Here is a 25,891-nt window from a genome sequence, read left to right as displayed (position 1 = left end):
TCATAGAAATGTCGTATTTACGTATCCTTTTCTACGACATATACCTTACATATTTGAAGCCTAAATCTGAGGAAACAGGAAGAGGTCTGATAACTTCAATACAACTGTATAATAACCACAAGCAAATATTTAGGACTGTATGTTTAGAATAAGTATCCTGACAGAACTTGAATATACTTAGCATTCCAAGTTTCCTTGTAGATACTTTCAGGTTTTCATTAAGAATATTTGTTTACTTTTAATGATCTATGTTATTTCCCATAAAGAGTAACTACCTCATAACAGGGACAGCAAAACAAAACATACCAAAATCTTTATGCTTCCACCCAACTGCCTATAATAGGCAAATGTCTTTGAATTCAATTAGTCTTTGTCATTGGACTCAAATATATTAAATTTTGACTTGCCCTGTAGATATGACATTTCAGTATTATAAATGTCTCTAATGTAGAATTGGGTGCCCCTTCAATTAACAACAATTTTTTTTTTTTTTTTTAAATTTTGGTGATGAAATCTCACTTCTGATTACCATGATAGTTTTGACTTTGTTTTAGCTTCCTGATTTTATTTAAATGAAAATAGATTGATGTGTACGTGGACAAATTTAAGGCAGTGCGCAATGCCTAGTTTGTGCAATTCTAGGATGTTTTTTTAAGTGAAAACAGATCAGTGTGTACATGGACACAATGTTTGTGCAATTCTTTGACTTCTTATTTTGGTTTTCTGTAGCAACCATCTTAAAATTGTGCCTTCCTGTTGCTGATCTTGGCATCAAAAAAGAATTGCCAAAAAACAAGGGGCACCCAATCGTAAACTTTTCTAAATCTTTGGTAACCATGGGTTTTGTGAATGCTGGGTGTATTTTCATTTTTTTTTTTTTTTTTTTTTTTTTTTCTTCTTTTCTGATTATCCATTATATAAATGTTACATAATGTTTTGAATATTTTTATAATTTTGAATATTAAATTTCACACAGAACTTGTTATGAATTGATAGTGTTTTGACATATTCATTTCAGATGTGAAACAGTAACTATATTATGCTAAACAAATAATAATTTCCATATGGAGATGATAATCCTTGTGATGTATTTTTCTGTAAACAAAAGAAAAAAATTATTACGAGAAGCATCGTCATCTAAAATATCTCAACCAAACTGTCAAGTCCCAAAATTGCTATGTGAGTTACCGATTAACACTTTTAGAGTAAATTATTTTATTGCAAGAATATTTGGTTGATCTTTACATTATGGTAACTTGGCGTTTTTTTGGCGAAAATTTGGCGACCAACTCTCCTACAGCAACCCTCTATTTTTTTTTCCCGCCGCCATTTTGTCTTCACCAAGTAAACACATGTTTCTTTTCTTTTTATCTACTGAACACTTCTTCCAACAATCTACTAGCCGAATTACACTTATGCTAGAAATTTTATCTAACAAAACAAATATTCACTGCAATCATGACAAATATTCACTGCAAAATTGGGAAAAAGTGCACAATACCATACTCCTTACATGTTTTTCAAAATAACACATACACATAAACCATGTACACGCCGACTTATTTTTACTTAAAAAAACATCCCAGAATTGCACAAAAATGGCATTGCGCACACTCTTCACTATATCCATGTACACTGCTTTTTTCTCATAAATTAGAAAAATTTCACGAAAATACATGACAATTTTCTCAATCTTTAAACCCGGTAAAAAGAACATATATGAAATTACCTGATCGCGAAAAAGTATTTACCCTTTCCAAATATGAACGTTTCCACATATAAAATAAATAAAATATCCAAAAACTTTTACCTCTAAATCATCTATTATATTATAAACGTCACCAACGAATTCATACCGCAACCATTACAAATACTTAGTGTCAGATATTTAAATTATTTCCGTGCACGTTTACTTCAACTAAAACGTATACCAAATTCCTACAAACATAAAATTCACAAAATAACTATCATTTAATTAAAATATAATTAAATTCAAAAACACTACTTAAAATATAAATGAGCACATACATTAAATTAATAAAAGTTACCTTACAATCCTAATTACTTTAAACTAAATCATTGCTAACAACAATTTTCCCAATAATACCAAATCCCTTTACTTCCACCTTACATTTAGAACAATGCATAAAAATAATATCCTCAAATAATTAAAAATACTAATTTACCTAATCTTCTTCAGAATCTTGATTACGTGTCCGATAAACTTTTCTTCTTTCTGTTTCAGGATCTTTAAAATCATACTTATATTTCACAGCAAGGTACCAGGTAAAATAAATAACTTAATACAACATCTTTATTTCTATCTCGCACAACCTTAAAGAAACATTTATTACTACCCTTTTCAATACCACTAAATACCCATTTCGAATTCACTTTAGTTACGGCCATGGGATCCAAAAATTCACGAACACTGTTTCACACAACACAGAATAAAGCCAAATACAAAATTTCCAGATTTTTTCCCGATTTCCCCCCTTTTCCGATTAAAGAACCGTAATTCGTCCATTAATATCACATGACATATCCCATGATCTCTCATTTCCCTCACACAAAATAATGCGTAATCGGAACTGAGTACTGCTCACATTATTACCAAAGTCCCAGGTAGTAACCTTTATCGCCTCCAAAATGTCGCCAAACTACCAGTTACCATATTGTAAAGGTCAACCGAATATTTTGTAAAAAAAAATGTCTTAAAATAATGCATTAAAAAAAATTCGGAATCTATGTTTCAGTATTTATAACAGGATCTATGCAAAAAAATGTGAAAAATATAAGAGTTTGAAAACAAATGCGAGTCAGTCACTGTATGTTGTTCTTTTAATAACATGTCTAGCTAGAAATGATAAAAATCCTTTCAATGTAAATAAAATCACTTTTTCTGTATTTTTCATATTATTTTTAAATTGTGGTAATGAAGTGTAAATCAGTAAAGTTTGATTGAATGTTTGAAAAAGAAAGGGTTTCAAAGCTTTATATCAAAAATATTATCTTGAGCAATATGATAACTGTAAAAACTAGCTGGCATTTCAGTGGCCTGCGGAAAACATGCATGTCACTGTGGCATGTGATAATTAAAATGTGTCAAGTGAAATGCCTTGCTGAGAAGTTGGTGGTAGAGGAGGTACAAGACCTATAGGTACAACCTCTAGAATGTTCTCAAATTAAGGTACAAGACCTATAGGTACAACCTCTAGAATGTTCTCAAATTAAGGTACAAGACCTATAGGTACAACCTCTAGAATGTTCTCAAATTAACTAGTGTGAAACTGGGAAGAGTTATTCTGTCATCACAGGTGTATAAATGACCATTCAGACTGGGGTTTATCTGAGATAACTGAGTTAGCCAGCCCATCTAAAAAACCAGTTTCTCCTCATAGTGCAGCGAGTTGAAAAATCTGAACTGCATGCTTAGTGGAGCTAGTCAACACATGAAACTGACTTGGCCATTTAGACTGGGGTTAGCTCAGATAAACCCCAGTCTAAATGGCCTTTAAGGCTTCAAGTTAATGTCTGACACTTCACCCAGTTAAGTCTCACCCATTATAATTCAGAAAATCATTCTAGTAACTGTACATTTAACCACAAAAATAGGACAATTATATCAAATACTCAATTAGGTTTCTATAAATTTTTATATTAAAATTACTATTATATGCATACTACTCCATATACAATTTGTATATTGGGAAATGTATTTTAAAAATTGTATTTTATCTTTAAAAGTATGCATTTCCTGATTTCTTTTAAATTTATAATTAAAATGCATTATGAACAATTTAAATATGTAATCTTATTCAGAATGTGTGTTAAATAAAGTGAATATCCTAGTGGCAATATATTAATTCTTTTAATATTATCATTTTTCTTGCTTCAAATGGATATCTCTAAAATTTATTTTCAATAATTCTGAATTAAATAAAGAATTCCGTTATACATGCTATTTAATTTTCAGAAATTGTCTTGTTAATATTTCTCACCATAAAATAGGATACTTAATGTATTATCCAACAGATCTTGAAAATTGGCTACTATCAAACCATGAAAGTTGGTGGAGATCCCACCGAAGCTGCATCAGTTATTCCTGTGGCATTCTAAAGGAACTAATGCCTCTTTATTTAATAAACAATTAATATTTGATCCACTCTGCTTCTGAGCTACGTAAAAATTCTTTTGTTGATTTCTACATGCTACGAATGCAAACTTTCCACAAGTATATTGCTTTGTCAGTCACATCTAGCTGACCATATTGAACCCACTAATGTCCATTTTTGGGGGGATAGGATCCTATAACTTTGAAAATAATGCACTGCTTGCTATTCTATTAAAAGCAGGTCCAAAAAAAATTTTTTTTTCCCCCAAAATGCAAAGAAAACCTATAGCAATGAAAGTTAATTTATATTCTTGTTCATAAAACAAAATGTGGTTTATTCAGAAACAGTTGAGGCTGCATCAAACAAAAGTGCAGATATTATGACAGTGTTATTAGGCCATGCTCATTATTAACGGTTATTTTAATTTACTTTATTATACAAAAAAAAAGTTATGTAAAATTTATAAACATGCCATACTGTCCACGTGTTTTTTTATATGATATCAGTGCCTTTTGCTTAATCTTATTTACTTTAGCAATTAATATATTTGATGTGATTTTTCATAATATTACTTAATCATCTTCAGAAGTTTTTATCTGTGGCCCTTTTTAATTTTTGTTGGGAAACACTTTTTTCAGTATCTTGCTGCGGCTTCCTCTTAACATTATTAAATACATGCAGCATTTATATTGGCCAGTTCTTTCAGTTTGGTCAGGAGATAACTGAATCCAGTATCCATTTTATCACAGAGAACATTGCCAAAGATCATTGGGGAAGATAGGATTACCTAATAACTGTACCCTTTATTCTCATCAAAGCTTAAGCTGTAATATTTAGTGGAAGGGTTTTGCAGTTTGATATATATCAATATATCATTGATTTACTAGGGTTCTGCTCCCAAGAATTAATCAGGTAACTAATAAAAGTACAAAAATATGCAGAATAAAAAGATTCATATGTAAGAAAGTTTATGATTAAAGACTGATAAGCTAACAGCAAGCCTTTTGTTATGAGAATTTACTAAGCTTGGAGAGCAAGATCCTCTTTTTGAATAATTTGAAAAGGTTTACCAGATGGTGATAAATTAGTTTCCATAAAATCATATGTTATAGAAATAAAAAGTGTAAATAATCCTAGATTTCTTTGTCTAAAAACCAATTTTAGTGTTAAGTTTCTCTTGTCTAACAACAGAATCAAATCTTAATTCTGTATTACCCATTCTATTCTTCCCAGTCTTATTCATTTTCTAATTAATGTTAGCTTTAGTTTCTCATTCTCAAAATGCTCCTTCCAGTAACTAACACAGTGATACTGTATTAAATTAGTTTTAATCTCGACTTTTTTTAATTCTCACTTTGAAAATTTTGGTACTTATCTATTAGTGCAACTGGCATTGCGCAGTTGAGTGAATTTCATGGAAAAAAACTAATGCTATCTTATAAATGTAAAAAAATTATTTATTATGTACAAACATTATTACAGGCATATTTTACATTTTAACTAGATATTCATCTTGAAAGTAGTCCATAAACTGAGCATTAGTCAATGAGTCAATGAGCATTAATCAGTAAGAACAACAAGGGTTGGATAAAGAACATCTGTAGTTCTGAAAAGACTTTATTATTATAAGTGTAAACACTTAGTCTCTCAGTTCTCATCTTTCTGCCAAATTGCTGGAAGGTGTGCAACATCAGAATATCCACTTCTATTGATGTTTCACAGCAAGGGTCCTGAAGCATAGGTAATCTTCTTTTTACTGTTATGTTGCAATGGATTCTTCATTTTGGGGAAGATATAGTCTCTTGAACTCATCAGGTAAATATGATGTGAATTCCTTAATGCATAGAAATTTATGAAAATACAGACTAAAATAAGTTATTATATAAACTGAATTTATAAATTCTGTTTAAATACCAGTCTTCATGGCGGATCTAAAATCCTGCACTGCTCATAGGGTTAATGGTAATTAAGTCTTTTCAGAACTACGAAATGTTGCCAGTACTTTTTATCCAACATTTGCATTATTATTGTATGTGAGCTATACAGAAAAAAATCAGTTACATACAAAATCAATTTATGTATGTTTTGAGGACCATATCTTTTTCTGAACTTATAGTCTTCTTGCAATTTTAATATGGTCAGTCAGTAAATGACTGCATTTTAAAATAATGTTATTTTAAAGGATGCAATAAAAATTTGATTAGATACTGTTATGATTTATTTTCATACTGCTCCTTTGTGTCAAATAACTATACTATCTTTCTTTTTCTTTATAACATAAGACTAGGCATCATATTCTTAACTTTTTTATTTATTCCAGGAGGATTATGGACTAGAAAAAATAGAAGTTAAAGACAATGGAAGTGGTATTCATAAAAATGATATTCCTTTAGTTGTTAAACCTCATTTTACATCAAAAATAACATCACATTTAGATTTAGATAAAGTACAAACTTATGGATTCAGAGGTGAAGCTTTGGCTGCATTATGTGCTGTATCAGATTTGGTAATAACTACAAAAAGAACCGACGAAGATATTGGTTTCATTTACACTTTTAATCACAATGGAGAAGTTATTAATCAAAAACCTTGCTCTTGTTCTCAAGGTATTCATTTTTATCTGTTTATAAATCAGAATTTATTTGTAGGTTTTCCTATTCAGAATTAGGTTAGTCATCATTTTTAAAATTATAATAATTTTCTATGACATGTTTTTAATTTCTATAAGAAAATATGTAATTTTTCTAGAAAATAATTAACGATAAATATAAACACATTTGATATCTGCATTTTATGTTGTATTATACTGGTCTAAATTTAATGCAGTATTTCCCCCTTAAAATGCTTTTCTAAAAGCCATATATCTCATTGGTCCTCATAAAAAAGAATATCTTTTGTACTTCCAGTAATTTCCCTTTAAAAACTTTGCGTGTCTTATATACATGGTGTAATATTTACTTGATAGATTATATTAAGATAAGTTACATGCATTGCCCAACATTTAAAATAAAGGACAACATATTTATTTGAACTCAATATATGGCATTTAGAGCATTTAATTATTGTTGTTGTATATATTTTCAGTGTAACTTACTTATACGCTAACATGCACAATTCAGAGAATTTGTACATTATGTTTAACTTTTAAAAGACTAATGAACAGATTTTAATAAAATTTGGTATGAATATGCATCTATTAAAAGAGGATAAGATGTACCATTCAAAAGTAATTTGATTGCACTCATGATAGTCAATAGACCCCCCTGTGGTGAAGTGGCTAGCATGCCATGCAGCTGCACCACAGGTCCAGGGTTTGATCCCTGGACTGGGCAAGGTTGACTCAGCCTTTCATCTCGTGAATGGGTCAATAAAATGAGTACGAAATTCACTTGGGGACTGAACACGGGGGATCCTGCGACACTGCCCACTTGCCCAGAGCATATGCTGATGCACCTCGGGGCTCAAGGTCAAGAAAGCAGATTTCGGGGCACTGCAGGCCGTGGTCCACTAGGGCTGTTGTGCCATCAAGTTTAGTTTATGATCATCAATAAAGCTCATAGAATGCAGGGATGTTCAAAATACATGTTGTGATATCAAAATGCAGATGAGTGTAATACGAGGCATGGTCGCCTCTCACAGCTTGACCGGTGGCATAGTGTAACTGCATACTGTACAGGAGGCAGTTGAGGATTCCCTGAGGCAGTCGATCCTACTGCTGCAGCAAGGCAGTTTTCAACTCTGAGATGGCGAGATTAAATTGCCCTCCCAAACATACTGTGTAAGGTTAAGGACAGAAGATTTGGCTAACCAATCCATGCGGCAAATATCCTCACTTTCCAGATAAACATTGACCAGCTGAGCCTTACGTGGACGGGCATTGTCATCCATTAACAGGAACCCAGGACCAACTGTGCCTCTGAAAGTCTAATATAGACTTTTATTATCTTCTCTCTTTACCTCATTATATTTAGGGATGCTCTGTAAAACACATGCAGGGGTGTGCAGCCATCTAACATAATGCCTGCCCAAACCAGTACATCCCCGTCACTTTACTGAATCCTTTTTCTCTGACCGTTAGAGGGATGGTATCGTGTTCCAGGCTTTTTCCAGCTACAGTGTCTAGGCTGAAACTCGACTCATCTGTAATAAGTTTGTCATTCCACATAAGTCTGATCCAAGGTGCACATTGTCTGCACCATGCTATATGCACTCTCTTGTATGCTGCAGTGAGCAAAATGAAACAGCAGGTTTTCTGAAATACAGTCAAAAGTCGTTAATCCGGGCTCTTGGGGACTTCGGCGATTCCGGATTATCGATTTTTCCAGATTATAGATCATCAGTTTAAATCTCGTAAGATGGCATGCAGAAATTCTAAAATTAAAAATATGAAACCGTAATTTATGAGATAAAGAACAATTATGATCTAAAGGGTATCAAAATTTACAAAAAGAAAAAGCTTAATATTTATTTGTTTATTTTATTAAACATTTCTTTCAATGTAAGTTGTTTAAGTTGCTTCGTTTTATGTGATAATACTTTCTCTTTAATTCTATAAACAGACATAATTTTTTGTTCAGTTACAAAGTTCCGCTGTTCAAGTCCCGTTAATTGCTGTGACGAGAATACCGACTAACTAGTCAATCGAAATTTTTTCGTTTTCACTAACCTCTCTGTCACATTCTTCATGTCTTTATCCATTTTTTGCAGCAATTCCACTTTTTGTTTGGTGGACATCGAAACATACTTTTGTTTTGTACGATCCTTTGGGAGCTCCAGAATCGGAAATTCTTTTTGACATAATCGAAAGTTCAAGTTTACTTTTATAGTATTGCTCTTACAGTCTGCAAAAATAATAAGCCGGATCCAATTCGAAAATTAAGGAACAACGCAATCATCAACATTAACTGAAATAGATAATTAGATAATTTTAGCTTATACCGTCTGTTGTACATAAAACGCGCACGCGAAAACGTATTCTGCACTTGCGCACACGCATATGCACAGATGTAGAAGGTCGTATGTGCACGCGTGAACGCCTATGCGCATGTGTCAACACGGCTTTGAGAAACGCGGCAGAAAGTTTTTAGCTTTGAGGTCCGGATTATAGATCATTCCGGATTATGGGTGTCCGAATTAACGACTTTTGACTGTACAAGCCTTTCTCATGTACCCTTTGGCCAACTGTAGACCATGAAAGTCATGTTTCATTGGCAGCATGCAGCTCATGTCAGAGTTGTGAAGCTTTAGCAGTCATATGTCTTCATGCTGAAAAGGCCAAATAACAATCCTCATTTGTCGTTTTTGATCTCGGTAGACCTCATCCAGGCCTTTTTGATATGGATCTAGTGTCACGCAACTTTCCATAAATTGCAGATGACACTGGGCATTATGCTGAGTTCTGTAGCCACCTGTGCTTGTGATTGGCCTGCATCCAATCTGATGGCATTTCTCTATCTCATTCCATCATCCATACATTCATGGCTACTCATTTTACCTAACACCTTTAAAATTTACTGAACTCTTGTGAGAAACACGACAAATATTATGAAAGAATAAGAGCACACAAATTGCTGAAAATTCCTTGGATGCTTATGTTGTCACCTCTACAATCGCAGTTCCACAGGCTCGCACATGTATTCGACCCTAAATATTTGATTACAGTAGCCTTTTAGTTGAATAATTTTCATGAAAATAGACATAATTTTCAAATTCTCTTAATTTTGCACACATGCATAGTATATGTGCAAGAAATGAGCAAGAAAGAAATTATGACTAAAATAATATTTTTAAATTTTAATGTTCAGTAAAATGGTGGGAAAAAGAAATGATTAAAACAATAATCAGTTATAGTCTACAAGCTGAAAAGTAACTTTTTAACTAAAAGCAGTAGATTGTGTACTGTATCATTACCTAACAAATAAAGTTAAGTTTTCATGTGTTAAGTTTTTTATTACAGGCTAAGAAGTAACATTTTCCACTGAAACTTTCACTTTGGAAAATATCTTAAAGAAAAGTCACATGTTAAATCTTCCTTAAAATGAACTTATTTCTGCACATCTGCTAACCACAAAAGCATATTTTAGGATACTCTTGTCAGTAAAAAATTTCATTTGTTTCTATTTTAATCTAAAGATATTAAATAATGCAGTAATGAAAGAAAAATCAAATAATTTAGTAGTGAGATAAAATATTAGTTCATTAATAGAAAATATTTGGTATACTTAGAATACTTTTGTTCAATAGTTATCTATAAAGGCATTTTTATCAAATTTAATAAATTTAAAAAAATTTGTCTCATTATGAAATAATTTGAAATTCACAATAATAGGTAAAAAAATGGTCACATAAAGCTTTAATTCTGATACTTCATGATATACTGAATCATTTATCCATAACTCAGAATTTTTCCCAATAGCAGAACAGTATTTTTATTTTTATTTATTTATTTTTTATTATTATTATTATTTTTTTTTTTTGTTGTTTGTTTGTTTGTTTGTTTTAGATTAACTGTGTTAATCCTGCAAAAATAACTGTAGCTCACAATTTGAATTCTTTTACATTTAAATATTTTTATTCTATTTTTATATCAAAGTCACTTTTTAATCAGGTACAACTGTAGCTGCTTTCAATTTATTTAAGAACATCCCTGTAAGGAGACAGTTTTATCGTTCTATTAAAAACAAGAAAGAAGAACTGAAAAATGTTGAAGATATTCTAATTTCTTTTGGATGCATACAAACTGGTATTAATTATTATTATTATTAAAGTAATCTGATTTATTTTTATTTATGATCTGTAAAAGTATTCCAAATTTCTTTTCTTCCCTACAGGTGTTAGATTCATTTTGGGCCATAATAAACACCAGTTATGGCAGAAAACTGTTGTTCGTGATGCTGAGGCTGGATTAATTCAAGTTTTTGGAAATTCTGTTGTTGATCATTTGGAAAAAATTGACTATTTTTCTGAGAATATTCAGGTTTGTTACACATTTGCTATAAATATAAAGTAAGTTAGCTCTATAGCATACCATATTGCCATTTTCAGGATAATATGCTATCGAAACACTGTTTCTCTTGTATTTAGAATTTTAGAAGAATTATAAAATGTTTAGACTTGGAAGTTTTATTATATCTACAGATGGCTGAAATCTTACTCTCAAAATTCAATAGCTATAACAGATAATCTGAAGCTAGAATTATAGTTAGTTTTTTATGTCCAAAAACCTCTTTAGCAGTATATTCCGAGTAGCCAAAATTCAGATTATAAAAAATAAAAAAAAAAAATCTTTCTCCTCTGTTAGCATGGTGGTAGAGGAGCTGGTTGCCACCCAGATTTGAATCTCAGGGAAGGATGCCTTTAAGTCTATATCATCTTAAGAGCATGGAGACAGTTAGAAAACTGTTGAGCTGACCATCCTATCAAAAGGTTGAGAAAAAATGAATAAGGGTGAAATAGTATGTAATAATCAGAATAAGAAATATTTTTAAAATTGCTTATAATCAGTTGTGAAAAAATAATTACAAACTTTCCCATATTGTTGTTAGTTTTTTAATAAAAATTTTAATTTAAGTGATTTCATTCTTGCTTTTATATATTCTTTATAGATATATATTGTTTTATTTGTTTGTTTGTTAATTTTTTTTTATTTAAGTAATAGTTTTAAGGTTTATTTTGTGTGTTATTGAATTTATGGCAATATATTTCATATGCATTCTTATGTAAAATTGTAGATTTTTCACTTCTGAATCCAGCAATGCTTAAATTGTAAAAATACCTCAATTAGAATAAACACCAAGAGTGGAGCATCCATTCCCTGGCTTGCTTCTTTGAGCCGCCTTACATGTTCATAGCTCTCCACACTCAGAGCCTGTACGGAGGGGCGCCACACCCACCGATCAGCCAGCAGGGACTTCTTCTCATGTTCATAGCCACCATCCATCGCCGAGGACTGAGCGGGGAGCCAGCCCCCTACTATACAGCCCTTACATGTCTACATGAGAGCGTCCTCACATCCAAGGCAATGGACACGGCAGTATCAGTACCGTCCCTGCCAAGCGCGCGCCTACCACCATATAAACGATGGTTCTAGTCACTGTGAAGACTTCTTATTTACCCAAGGACCCGAAGCTGTTAGGACACGTCCAGCCAGTGGTCTGGAAGAACCTCAATTAGAATGCAAGATATGAGTAAAAAATACCTTTGCAGGTCACCCCCTTCCTTGTTATGTTGGCAACATTTAGCAATTTCTTGCCAACTTAGCAGTTTTCTAGAAGTTTTGAAAAAATTCATTTTTGAAGCTCTGGAACTGATTTTTCTGAAAGCTTTCAGACACCCATGCAAGATCATATAAATACAATTCTTAGAATAAGAAAGAGTCAAGTATTAATTAGCTCTGATATGTTGCACTTCTAAGAGAGCTGAATTATGTTTCAGAGTTTATTCTGTGAGTAACATCTTCGGAATGTATGATATTTTTCATGCAATGTGGAGAATTTTTGTGTTTTTCTTGAACTATTTAATTTGCTGTGTGCGATTGTTATTTATGATTAATTGTCAGTTCCTTCCTGCTCATTTGATGGTTGGAGATATCCATAAACACATAGCTCACAACAATATTTATCAGATAATATCTTGAACAGAAATAAGATTTCCAAAGTATTTAATTTTTGTTGACACTATTATGTTCCTTCTGATGAAGTCTGCTTTAGGGAACTTTGCAAATTATGTTTTGATCTGCTGCATAAAAATTTTTTGATATTTTAAATTCTATTAAAATTTTATAAACCAAATCATATGAACAGAATTGAATATATTTCAGATTCTGTTCCATTTTGTATTTTTAAATTTTATTTTAAATCTCTTGGATCTTTTTCAAATATTAAAATCTACTTAATCTGATCTATTTAGACTTTTAATGGGTTGGCAACTAAGTAATTGCGGATTTTTTTTAGAAAATCAAAGACAATTTTTTCATGGAACTAAATAACTTTATTCTGTAATGTATTGCCCATTTTGATCAATGACTTTTTGCCATCTTTCAGGCAGCATCATAATCCCACGTTCATTAAACTTCTGGTTTTTATTAGCAAAAAACTGAATCAGGTACGATTTGACATCATCATCATTATTGAAATTTTTACCATTCAAGGAGTTTTGTAAAGATCGAAACAAAAAGTAATCAGATGGTACAAGGTCAGGACTATATGGTGGATGTGGCAAAACATCCCAACCAAGCTCCAATAATTTTTGGCGAGTGACCAAAGATGTGTGTGGCCTTGCATTGTCATGATGGAATACAACACCTTTTCGATTTGTCAATTCGGGCCGCTTTTCTTCAACTGCATTGTTTAATTTCGTTAGTTGTTCAGTGTAGACATCAGAATTGATCATTCGGTTTGGTGGTAAGAGTTCAAAGTAGACAATTCCTTTGTAATCCCACCAAACTGATAATAAAACCTTCTTTTGATGTTGTTTGAGTTGGTTTACCTGGCCTGCTCCACGATCTTTTCCACTTGATATTGTTGTAAACAACCCATTTTTCATCGCCAGTTATCAGTCGTTTTAAAAATTGATCATTTTCATTATGTTTCTTTAGCAAATCGCAGCTGTTAATGCACTGCATTAAATGCGTTTCTTTCAGTTCGTGAGGAACCCATGTATTGATGAAGTCTAACGTTAGGAATGGAGACAAATAAATAAGCAGAGATTCATCTAAATTAATGTATATTGAAACACAAAATGTCACAAGTACAGTAAATTCTACATGGTAAAGTAAAACAGTGACAACAACCAAAAAAAAACGTTGCCAAGAGAAAAATATAAAAAGAGTGTTGCCACACATGTAAAATACAAATGGGAAATATAATCACAAATAAAAGTTATTTGCAACACTCCCCCTTGATTAAATTTTCCTCAGTCCTACACAGAACCTTTGATTGAACAAGGCTTTCTTTTACACACTCTTTGTGAACATGTCTGCTGCATTTGAACTGGAAGGCATATACGTAAAGTTTAACAACTTCTCTTTAACCTTTTCTCTCAAGAAAAAATGCCTGAGTTCAATATGTTTGTTACGCTCTGAAGTGACATGGTTTTTGACTAAAGAAATGGCACCCTGATTATCAACAAATATGCTTTGTGGAAAGTTTAAAAAATGTTCTCCCACAATTTCTTTAAAAAAATTTTGGAACCACAGTACTTCTTTGGCTGCATGGCACATTGAGAGGTACTCAGCTTCAACTGTTGACAATGCAGTCGTCTGTTGTTTCTTACTGCTCCATAAGACAGCTCCACCTGCTAGTAGCACCACATAGCCACTAAATGATCGTCTGTCAATCTTATCACCAGCCCAATCAGAATCACAAAACACTTCCAAATTCTTTCCTGTCTTTTGGAAAGTCAAGTTTAATTCCTTGGTCTGTTTTAGGTAACGAAGGATATGTTGTACACCAGCCCAATGTTCCTTGCTTGGGCAATTATTGAATTGGCTCATGTAAGTAGTAGCAAAAGCTAAATCTGGCCTTGTTCCTCCTGCTAGGTACAAGAGTTCTCCAACAGCCTGCCTATATTTTAATGCTCCTTCAGCATTCAACATGTTATCCTTAGTGGCTGTTGTATATTTCATACCTGGATCTAATGGTGTTGATGCTTCTTTAGCATCTTGCATATTGGTTGTTTCCAAGAGTTCACTAGCATAGACACTTTGGTCAAGAGTCACACAGCTATCTTCCCTTCTGCTTATCCTAATTGAAAGAAGGTGATGTACAGGGGTTGGACAAAAATATGGAAACACCTTTAAAAAAACATGTTTCTTTGCTTAATATGGTGTAGGAAACCCGTTGGCATCCAAAACAGCTTTCAGTCTTCTCGGAATAGATAAATACAGTTCCTGTATGTTTGCCAAGGGAATATTATACCATTCTTCCTGCAAAACGGTGGCAAGTTCAGATAACGATGTTGGCGGTGGATAACGAGAACACACTTTCCGTTCCAATGTAGACCACAAAGGTTCGATAATATTCAGGTTTGGTGACTGTGGTGGCCAGGGGAGATGGGACAACTCATCCTCGTGCTCAGAAAACCAGTCCTGGACAATGTGAGCTGTGTGAACAGGGGCTTTGTCGTCTTGGAAGACACCATCACCATCGGGGAACAAAGTTTGTATCATGGGATGAACTTGATCAGCCAAAATGTTAACATAAGTCTTGGCAGTCATGTGCCCTGACACAGTTATCATGGGGCTAGCAGAGAACCACGATATGGCTGCCCAAACCATAACAGAACCCCCGCCGTGTTTCACTCTTGGCAACAAGCAGTCTGTATTATAGGCTTGAGATGCCGTTCTCCAGACGTAAACTCGGCCAGAAGTGGGAAACAATGTGAAAGAAGACTCGTCAGACCGTATTACTCGCTTCCACTACTCTATAGTCCAGGCTTTATGACTTAAACACCACCTTTTCCTGTTACGGGCATTAGCATCACTGATGAGTGGCTTCTCAATTTCAGTACGGCCAGCAACTCCCTGTTTATGAACCTCCCTTCTAATTGTTTTGGTACTCACATGGTTCGGTAACACAACATTCATTTCAACAGTATCTTTTGCAGCTGTGGTCTTCTTATTTTTCGTCACAATTGCCCTTAATGATCGTCTGTCACGATCACTCAGGACACACTTTCGTCCACGCTGTGATTTAGCAGATGATGTTTTTCCGCTTTTCAAATATGCGGAATAAATCTTCGATACAGTACCTCTTGAAACACTAAACACCTCGGCTACCTTGCTTACGGAAGCACCTACCATACGTGCTCTAACAATTTGCCCACGTTCGAAGTCTGTTAACTCTGACATAATGCAATGACAACCTCACATAACAGTACTCCGACAACAACTGAACTGTTTAGCACATTTACGAACTTGTATAGGTGGCATGAGTAGTCAAAAACTCCAGCCCCACCTACATATTTCATTAAAATCAATCCTTCTTTTCAAACATGCATTTCACAAGGTGTTTCCATATTTTTGTCCATCCACTGTATTTCTCCAAAGTCCTTGATTTTAAATGTAGCTGCAATATTTTCCTTAAATTCCTGAATGATGGAATTCTTTGCTGGACATCACAAGAAGATCATCCACATACACACCTACAATTAACTCCTTTTCTTTATTGAAGTAAACACAAGGATCTGCTCTGGATCTTGTTAGGCTCGTTGATTTCAGAAATTTATCGAGGCACATATTCCATTCTCTCCCAGACTGATGAAGTCCATAAAGGCTTCTCTTTAGCAAGCAAACTTCTCTGTGTGTTTTCTCATGCAGACTCACAGGTGGCTGTTCCATGAAAATTGTCTCACTCAGTCTTCCATTTAAATAGGCTGCAGTAATATCAAGTTGATGAACCTGCCAGTCTTGCTCAACTGAGAATGCTAATAAAGTTCTAATTGATTTTGTTTTTATTACAGGAGAAAACGTCTCTTTGTAGTCAATTCCTTCGACTTGGGTGTAGCCACGAGCAACTAAATGAGCTTTATATCTTTTCACTTGTCCATCTTTGTTAAGCTTTCTCTTGAAGACCCACTTACATTTCACAACTTTCCTTCCCTCTGGCCTAGGCACTATGTCCCAAGTTTCATTTCATTTTAAATTTTCCAACTCTTCTTCCATGGCTAACTTCCATTTTTCTGTATCTGGACTAGTTAATGCCTCTTCTAAAGTTTCAGGATCATTCTGGAAAGCTTTCTTGGGTGTTGAGCCTTCATATTTCTGTTTCTCGGATTGTCAGCTGCACTGCATTCCACTTGTAATTCCATTTATTTCTGGAGGATTTTCTTCATAAATCTCTGAATTTTCCATGATATAATCCTTTGTCCACTTAGGCGCTGAAATTTGTCTTCTGGGTCGAGTCTTCTTTTCTGGTATATCCTCCATCTCCTTCTTTTCCTGTTGAGGGCCTTCGTCTATTACTTTATTTTCAACTTCATCATCTTGAGATGAATTTCTTCCAGAAACTTGTTGTGGGTGCAATGTTATAATGTTTCCAGTCATGGAAGGTTTGTCTTCAAATATGACATCTCGGGAACAGATTACTGTACTGGTTTCTTTGATGTAAATGTGGTACCTTTCATCTCCATCATACCCAAGGAGATAGCCTTTAGTTGCCCTTTTGTCCATCTTTCTCCTCTTCTGAACTGGGATATGAGTATAGCAAGTCAATCCAATAATGTGCAAGTGTTTTATTCTGGGTTTCTTTCCCATTCATAATTCATAAGGGCTTGAATTAGGAACTGAAGACTTGCCTGTCCTATTCAATATATAAATTGAAATACTGACGAATTCTGCCCATAGGAAAGCTGGAAAGTCCACTTCCTCATTCGAGTATTTGAGAGTTCTAGAATTCCATTTCTAGGACTGTTCTATTCTCTCATTCAGCACTGCCATTTTGTTCTGGTGTATATGGAGCTGTGAGCCTCTGGGAGATTCCATGCTTGTTCAAGATCTTGCGAACGGCTTGATTGTCAAATTCTCCACCATTGTCACTAAACATTTCTTTAACCGTATGCCCTAAGTTCTTAGCGTGAGCTATGAAATTTTCAAGCACATCTTTTACTTCTGATTTGTGCTTTAAGAAAAAACAGTATCGAAATTTGGTGTAGGCATCTTTGAAAATTGCAAAGTAACGGTATTTCCTAAATGACTGATCAAATGGCCCACAAATATCTGTCAAGAACAATTCTCCAGCTTTTGTAACCGCTTTCCTGGCTCCAAACTTTAAACGGTGGGATTTTCCGTATACACAAGCTTCACATAATTTCATATCAGACTTAATCTTAATATTCAACTCTTTCTCTACAATGGCCTTTACATGCTTTTTATCTTGGTGACACCATCGTTCATGATAAAGTTGGAGAGTTGATTCATTATTCTCAGTCATGTTGATGTCAGTGTGAGTTTCAGGAACTAAGGTCTTCATCACGGCTTTGAAGAGACCCCCACCAGCATTTCTTGTTCCATGCAGAACTATTTCACCATCTATTTTTAAATAGCAGTCTTTAAATGTTGATTCAAACACACTGTTTTGATTTCTATCTTGAGATGCTAACACAGAAAATAGATTTTTACTTATTTCTGGAACATACCAGACATTTTCAAGATTTTTGATTTGATTCATCCCATTTACAATGGTCATTATCTTGTTAGTGCCTTTTCCAATTGCTGGTAATGACTTTCCATTTGCCACAGTGATTAACATTAAGTGATTAACATTTTCAATAAACCAATCATCAGAATTCGTTTCTGCAGAAAATATTGTATCATCTACAGCTAGAAGTGTCATATTTGCAGCAACACTGTTTTTACTTCCCTTGTTTGGCCCTATATGTGGACTGGGTTTCGGCGGTTTTCCATCAGCTATCCATTTCTTGCATGTTCTGACCCAATGTCCTCTCTGGTGGCAATAATTACACTTGCCATTGTTTTTCTTGTTAATAGATTATTTCCGGTTAAATTCCGGATTTGTTATCAATGCTTCCTGATCTTAAGTTTCTAAAAAATTTGGATCTTTCCTTAATTCTCTTTCATGGGTTGACAATTGTGTGGTTAATTCATCTAAAGTTCTCTTTTCATCACTAAGAAGAAACCAACTCGATTTGCAAGTACGATAACTGGGAGAAAGAGTATCCAATATTTTAAAAATCAACAGCATTTCTGGCAGTCTGTTTTCTTCCTTATTTTCAAGCCCACTGTTCAGTTCATTCCATAGATTTTTCAATTTTGACAAATGAGCTACCATATCATCATTTGACCAACTGAATTTGAAGAACTGTAAACATATGTTATAAAGTTAGTTATCGGACGAATCTTCGAATACTTTGTGAAGTTCCAGCCAAATGTCTCTTGCGCTGTCAAATCTCATTACCTTTCTTAAAGTGTTTTCAGTCATGGAGTTCGTAAGAACCATCATAGCGCAATTATTTGCTTTATTAAAAACCTTCATATCAACTCTAAATTTCTTTCGAATCTCTTCGGCGGCCGCATGATCAGGCTCCTCTGGCTTCTTCAGTTTTCCTTCCACGTCTTCTAAAGCGTTTTCGTGATAATTTAATACGAACTTAATTCTATATTTCCAAATAGGCCAATCACTTCTTCCACATAACGGCTGAACCAATATCTTTGCAGCTTCCATTTTTGCGAACTAATTTGCCAACTCACGTAAGGCTTAAGAACTGCCGTGTTAGGCTTACGAACTGCCGGTAATGTTTATCTCCACTTCGCTCATAAATTTCCCAGCACAGTTATATCATACCCATAACCTGATGAAGTCTAACGTTAGGAATGGAGACAAATAAATAAGCAGAGATTCATCTAAATTAACATATATAGAAACACAAGTACAGTAAATTCTACATGGTAAAGTAAAACAGTGACAACAACCAAAAAAAGCGTTGCCAAGAGAAAAATATAAAAAGCGTGTTGCCACACATGTTGTAATATACAAATGGGAAATATAATCACAAATAAAAGTTATTTGCAAAAGTATCGAGTTTTTTAACATAGCCAAGTTGTTTTAAGTGATTTTCAATGCATGTATGTGATACATGAAGCTTCAACACTGGACGACCAGAGCGTTTTTCATCTCTGAGTAAAAAATCACCAGAACGAAATTTGGCAAACCAATTTTGTCACTGCCGTTCTTTTAAGGCTTCGTCACCATAAACAGCACATAACTTTTTATGAGCTTGCGATGCGTTTTTCCCTTTGCGGAAATAAAAAAGCAAAATATAACGAAAATGTTCCTTTTGATTTTCCATTTTTCAACGAACGCCAAACGAAAACTACGCAACCATCAAAAAACTTTTTTTACTGATTGACAGCTGAATTGCCAACTATCAAATAACAAAATGTGTTTTACATTTGTACTATGTCTGCAACTCTAAAAATTCAACTGAAGCCATCTATGAGTGAAATCCACAATTACTTAGTTGCCAACCCAATAGATTTCTGTATCTATTAAGACTTTTAGATTTCTGAAACCTGTTTCATACTCAGTTTCAGAATTTTTTTTTATTTAAGTATCTGTGCTTTGTATTATTTCTGTTGTGTTTTAATTCCTAATCGATTTTTTTTAAATTTCTGTCCATTCATTTCTACTTCTTAATGTCAGTTCATCCAGAAGATGCAGATTTGAATTTAGGATATTTAATGTAGCATTAATTAAAGGATATTTAATTAATTTAGGATATTTAATTTTCGTTTGGCGTTCGTTGAAAGGATTTAGGATATTTAATGACCAGGGGCGTAGCTAGAGTTTCCAGCGCCCGGCGACAACTGAAGAACTTGCGCCCCTTTCTGTGTGCCAAGAATGGAAAACATTTCATTAAAAAATTTCATAGCATCAATTTGGCGTGCCTTGGATGCTGCGCCCGGGGAAAGTTATCCCCCCTTGCCCCACCCTAGCTACGCCACTAATTTGGACTTAAACAATAAGTCCCTCATTATTTCTTCACATTTCTGATCACTTACTGTAACTTTTTTTCCTGAAATGTAGTATGCAGTAATATTTATGAGTAACATGAGGTCAGTTTGCTTTAAAAATTCTTCTGTGAAAAAAGTTTCAGCTAGGTTAATAACCTTTGTATATTTTGCACACATTATTGCTTTTGCTTTGCATTATTGTTAATGCAAGTTTAAAACTGCTCTGAAGATAAAATGAATGTTTCTTCATAATGCTTTTTAAATAATCTAATTGCTTCATATTTTACATGAGCTTGTATCTTATATTTTTAATTTGTAAAATATAATATTTTGTCGATCATTTCTGGGAAATTTTTGTTAGATTATCAAATAACAGGCAAGCTTTTATTACTAATATTTTGTTATAGAACATCGAATAGAATGCTATATGATTTTATTATATGAACATTGATTTCTGTTCTGTTTTAAGTAGGTAACAAAATCTAACATTTTTAAGTAGTATAAAACTTATTTATTATTATTTCTTTGATTATTTTTGTCACTTTTGACAAAAGTAATGTTAATATAATAAATATTTTTCTTTTAAAGTAAGTAACAATTAGCCTTTTCTGTTAAATTTTAAAGTTTACTTAACATAATATTAAGAATGCCATTTATGAATCAGAAATAATAATTAACTAATACTTAAAATCGTTTTAGAAAATATTTTCATTTGAAACAGATGACTGAAAAAATTTTTCTCATAGCTCATCCCATTTTCCATCGTTTTCTTTCAATAATATATTAACAGAAAGATGGCGAATTGATTTATGTGCACAAAGTCCAAGATTTGAAATCATCGAAACCTTGCGAATTCTGGATTTGATTTCCAAATTTTTTATCTGCACTTAAATCTAGTCATGACATACAGAAATTATAAAATAAAAAATGTTTTATATGGATAGTTCTTTAAGAAAGAAAAGAATCACACCTTTTCTTTCTTAAAGAACTATCCATATAAAACATTATAACAAAGAACTATTTTACATATAGAAATTCCCCCCCCCTAGATCACCAATATGAGAAAAAATGTGACTCAAAGCCAAAATAGTGATATTTTCTGAGTTTAAAACCACACCACAGATATTTCACATTCCATTAAAACTGATTGATGATTGAGGCATTATCATTACAATGTAAGATTTCAGTTGTATCATCATTTTTCATTTCATCTTGCATTACATTAATCAGACATTACTTGTATCATCATCTTGCATTACATCATCTTGACATCAATCAGACATCATCTTGCATTACATTTTATTATGCAAAGAATTTTTTAAAATATCTGTGGGTATGTTTTCTGGTAGTCTTGCAACAACCCACATATCAGGTTTCATATTAAAGTATTTCTATAATTCTTGGATGGGCTTATTGTTACACTGGTTTTTAAAAGTTACTTTATAACTGCATTTCAGCAGTCACAAAATTCCAATATCCATTGGCAGATTGACAGATGAATGGTTTTGGAGAAAGAGTGAAACAAAGACATTATCATTTATTAAAACAGTAATTATGATAAGATTAATAGTAGGTGGAACAAAATAATAAGCCACTTCAAATCAGAAAGTTAAGAAAGAATGGATTTGCTATATTATCTGAACTTAAGTTTCTCAGAATCTAATTCCTTCTCCCTTTCCTTTTGTGAATATGAGCAACATCCCATTCTGAATAAATGGGCTTCACTTGTTAAATTGAAAAAAAAAAAGAAAGAAAGAAAGAAAGAAATACTACTTTGCATACACACATACTCAACTACTCAAGGGCCAAAAGTGTATTCATGGCTAACATCAGTACAATGTCAATCAATGTATTGTAATTGGCCATGGTGTGATTCTCTAACCAGCAGCTGTTTGAAAGAAAGGAATTTAGTCTGAGGAAAAATTATTTTTATGGCATGCCTTTTCTGGAGTAGTTTTCATTCCTAGACTTTATAAGGAAAAAAAATTTTTTGCTGGTAGTCTAGAAGTTCAAATATTAGATCATTCCATATACTGGACATCCAGATTTGGGACTTTGTATGATGGATTTAAAATACTTCTGCTTTCTAAATAAATTTAGGACAAAATGTAATTGTGTGTAGTATAATTTAGAAAAAGAATGATGTCTTACATATAGGCTTGATAAACACAAATAGTTCAGTATATCAATAATTTTACTAAAAAAATTGTTGTTATTTTTAATAAGAAAAATCTGCCAAGTGGTATGAATTCAACTGTATTCCGAGATCAAGTGTATGTTTTAAAATATTTTTAAAGTATTTAAGCATCTGTTCTTAAAAAGTTTTGCCCTTTAGATGGTAAATTATACATATAATCTGTGTTTCTTAAGCTTATTTTAAATGGTATTTTTGATTAAAATGAATTATCCAGTTTTAAATTAATCCTAGATATATTTTTGTATATTCATTGTATGTATTCAAATACTGTTCTAAAAATGCATTTTAAATTTGATCTTTGTTAATATTTAAATCATAAAAATATTTATTCCATTTCAGTATAATACTAAATGTTTTGTATAGAATTTTTGTTAAGCATATTTACTTTGTTTAGATGAAACTGGAAATATTCTTGCCTAAGAGAAATTCGCCATCTTACTGCGGATATAGCTCATCTACCCGTTGCATTGTTGCTGTGAATAAGCGTCCAGTTCGAATGAAAGCGATTGACAAGGTAATTTTTGCTTTGCTCCTCAATAAATTTGCATTGGAAACCATTACAGGCTTTGCTCCTTTGTAATTAAGTCAGGATTGAGTACATCGTCTTGTGAAAAATTACTCACAGTCCCTTTATTGTAATATTTCACTGTAAAATTTATGTAATTTACAAAATAATGTGAACAGTTTAATTTTATGAGTAAGTTATGTTCAGAAGCAGAAAACACGGTTTAAATTTTTTAAACTTAAGTTTGAAAGTAAAGTTATAAGTTATATAAACTCTATCAATTCTAAAAATCTTTTATCAATACTTAATTATCTGCTACCCCACCATAAAGTTGCGAATTCATTGCCAACAAGAGAAAGGAAAGCAAAGAAAAAACATCGCAGTTCTAAAACATTGTGGTACAAAATATCGTCACCAAAAATGGTTAAAAAATTTTGCAATTTAAAAATATTGTGGTATAAAATAAAGCAGTTAACAAATCATTGCATGATGATTACATGACAAACATGGATTTTCCAATCTTTAAAAGTTGTAAATGCATATTGCAGAAATTGCTAGAGCAAAAATTCATGAAAAATAAATTTCTTTGCAAATGATAAAAAGATATAAAATATATTGATTATTGCCAGCTATTGATGAAAGTCATAATGACATTTGAAAAAATTTTGCAAGCAGTATCTTACTTATGTAATTTCAATTAATCATTCCCAATACACTTTTATATATATCACAGTAATAGTGTTGTTACACGATATTACACAATTATTTTCACTAAATATTTCACCTTTTGAAAGAAATTGTTTCCAAGTGGATGTATGCTGTTTATTTCTCTATCAGAAATGTATTATTTTGTGCTACTATTACTACGTATATTTTATTTTGATAGAATAAACTATTAAATTTTTGATTTGACTGACAAAAAAAATTACTTAATCCTTTTGGTATTAAACCAATACTTTCTAATAGAGGATTTTACACTTTAGAAAATTACTGTAGATTTCGGTTTCTGTATGGTTGCTCCATAATGTAGCGTTCTTTGCTGGGTATCAGTAGCACTGTATATGAGATCCCGATTTTAATCTACCACTGCATATCTGATATTCTGTATAATAAATTCTCTCATGTTTTTTAGTAATTACACGTGTTAGCTATGTTTTTCAATACTATTCTTTCTATACATTTGCATATGTTTAATTGACTGATAATAAACCACTAAACTTTCAAACTACAGTTTGAAGAGAGGCTTTTCTACAATGAGAATTTGATTAAGCAGCCTTTTTGGATCGAATCTCAATAACCAGTTTTTCTTTTTAAAGAGTTTATGATATTTTAAAGTCTTGATGTAATGTTGAGAAGTTATTATTGGAAAACATCTTTTTTCTGTTGTCTGAAAGCTTTATGTAAGTGTAGTTTGAAAAATCTCACTTCAAAATTTGAAAATTCTTCTTTTAGGCTTTGTTTCTTAGTGCCATTGTTAACTTTCTAAGTCTTAAAAGAAAATTGAAATTCCTGTGGCTAGATGTCCATCTGTCCAACGCATACACATGACTCGAGAAGTACAAGCACTTGAATTCACTTACTTGCGTTACAAATTAAACTAAACTGAATGCTTTACATCAGGTTTTTAAATGAGTTGATACTTAATTGCATAATTCTCTTGACAGATCCTGAAAGAATATCATAATAACTGTGTGGATGGATCTAGTTCATCTCGTTATCCTATTTGTTACTTATCAATCACCCTGCCTTTAGCCAGTGTTGATGTTAATGTTGAACCAAATAAGACATCTGTTTTGTTGCATAATATGGTAAGCCATGTGTTTATGAAAAAAAGTATATTAGACATATTAAAAACTGAAGATTATTTTTTAAAATTTTTTAAAAGAAATTTTTAATTGTTTTATAAAAATTATTCTTTAATCTTGCGTTGTACTTTGGATTTTTTCTGTAAATTTTAAGCATAAAAATGACATTAATTAGCTTATTATGATGAAAGTCAATTAGCTTATTATGATGAAAGTCAATTAGCTTATTATGATGAAAGTCAATTAGCTTATTGTGATGAAAGTCAAAGTTGGTTTTTTTTAAATATTTCAAATTAAAAACGAATGCAGTCTTTAAAAATATAATTTTCTTGTTGTCTTTTCCTAGTTTGTGTTGTTATAAATAATAAGAAAATGATACTTTCTGATTATCTGCACTCCCAATTTCAACGCTCAGTAGAACTGCCATGTTTTTTGGCATATTTTTTAACATGCATGCTCAATCAAGCCATATGTTTGAGTACACGTGAATTTTCATACTTTGTATTTAACTGATAAGTACCCTCATTAATTTTTTTTTTTTTTCAAGTGCTCCTTTAAGTTAGCTTATAGTATGTTTACAGACAATAATAAGTCTGTGAACAGACTTATTATTGTCTGAGCTAACCAAACGACCATTTTTACCAATTCACTAATGAGCTGGAAACGCTTCTGGAAAATACAGATAGTCAGAAAGTACCTAAAAATTATATGGTAGTTTTCACAAAAACATCAGCATAAAAATAAATGATGAATCATCTTTCATATATTTGATATGGCTTGAAAATATTATCCTCTTCTCCC

The 25,891-nt window shown here is 32.5% G+C and overlaps 1 protein-coding gene across 1 annotated transcript in view; it reads left to right on the top strand.

Moving 5' to 3' along the window:
* The window catches only part of LOC118196046 (PMS1 protein homolog 1-like), a 68,212-nt gene that overhangs the window by 891 nt on the left and 41,430 nt on the right, over positions 1-25,891 (top strand). The window contains exons 2-6 of the mRNA XM_035367414.2: positions 6,436-6,721; positions 10,723-10,857; positions 10,946-11,091; positions 23,175-23,294; positions 24,950-25,093. Of these exons, the coding sequence (XP_035223305.1) occupies positions 6,436-6,721; positions 10,723-10,857; positions 10,946-11,091; positions 23,175-23,294; positions 24,950-25,093 (831 nt within the window). The remainder of the gene's footprint in view (positions 1-6,435; positions 6,722-10,722; positions 10,858-10,945; positions 11,092-23,174; positions 23,295-24,949; positions 25,094-25,891) is intronic.

The sequence above is a fragment of the Stegodyphus dumicola genome, chromosome 5, assembly GCF_044657685.1.
Source record: "Stegodyphus dumicola isolate Sdum_Otavi_A_Nest chromosome 5, ASM4465768v1".
Classification (NCBI taxonomy): Eukaryota; Metazoa; Arthropoda; class Arachnida; order Araneae; family Eresidae; genus Stegodyphus; species Stegodyphus dumicola.
Note: the sequence above shows the minus strand (reverse complement) of the source record. Positions and strands in the feature narration are given on the sequence as shown.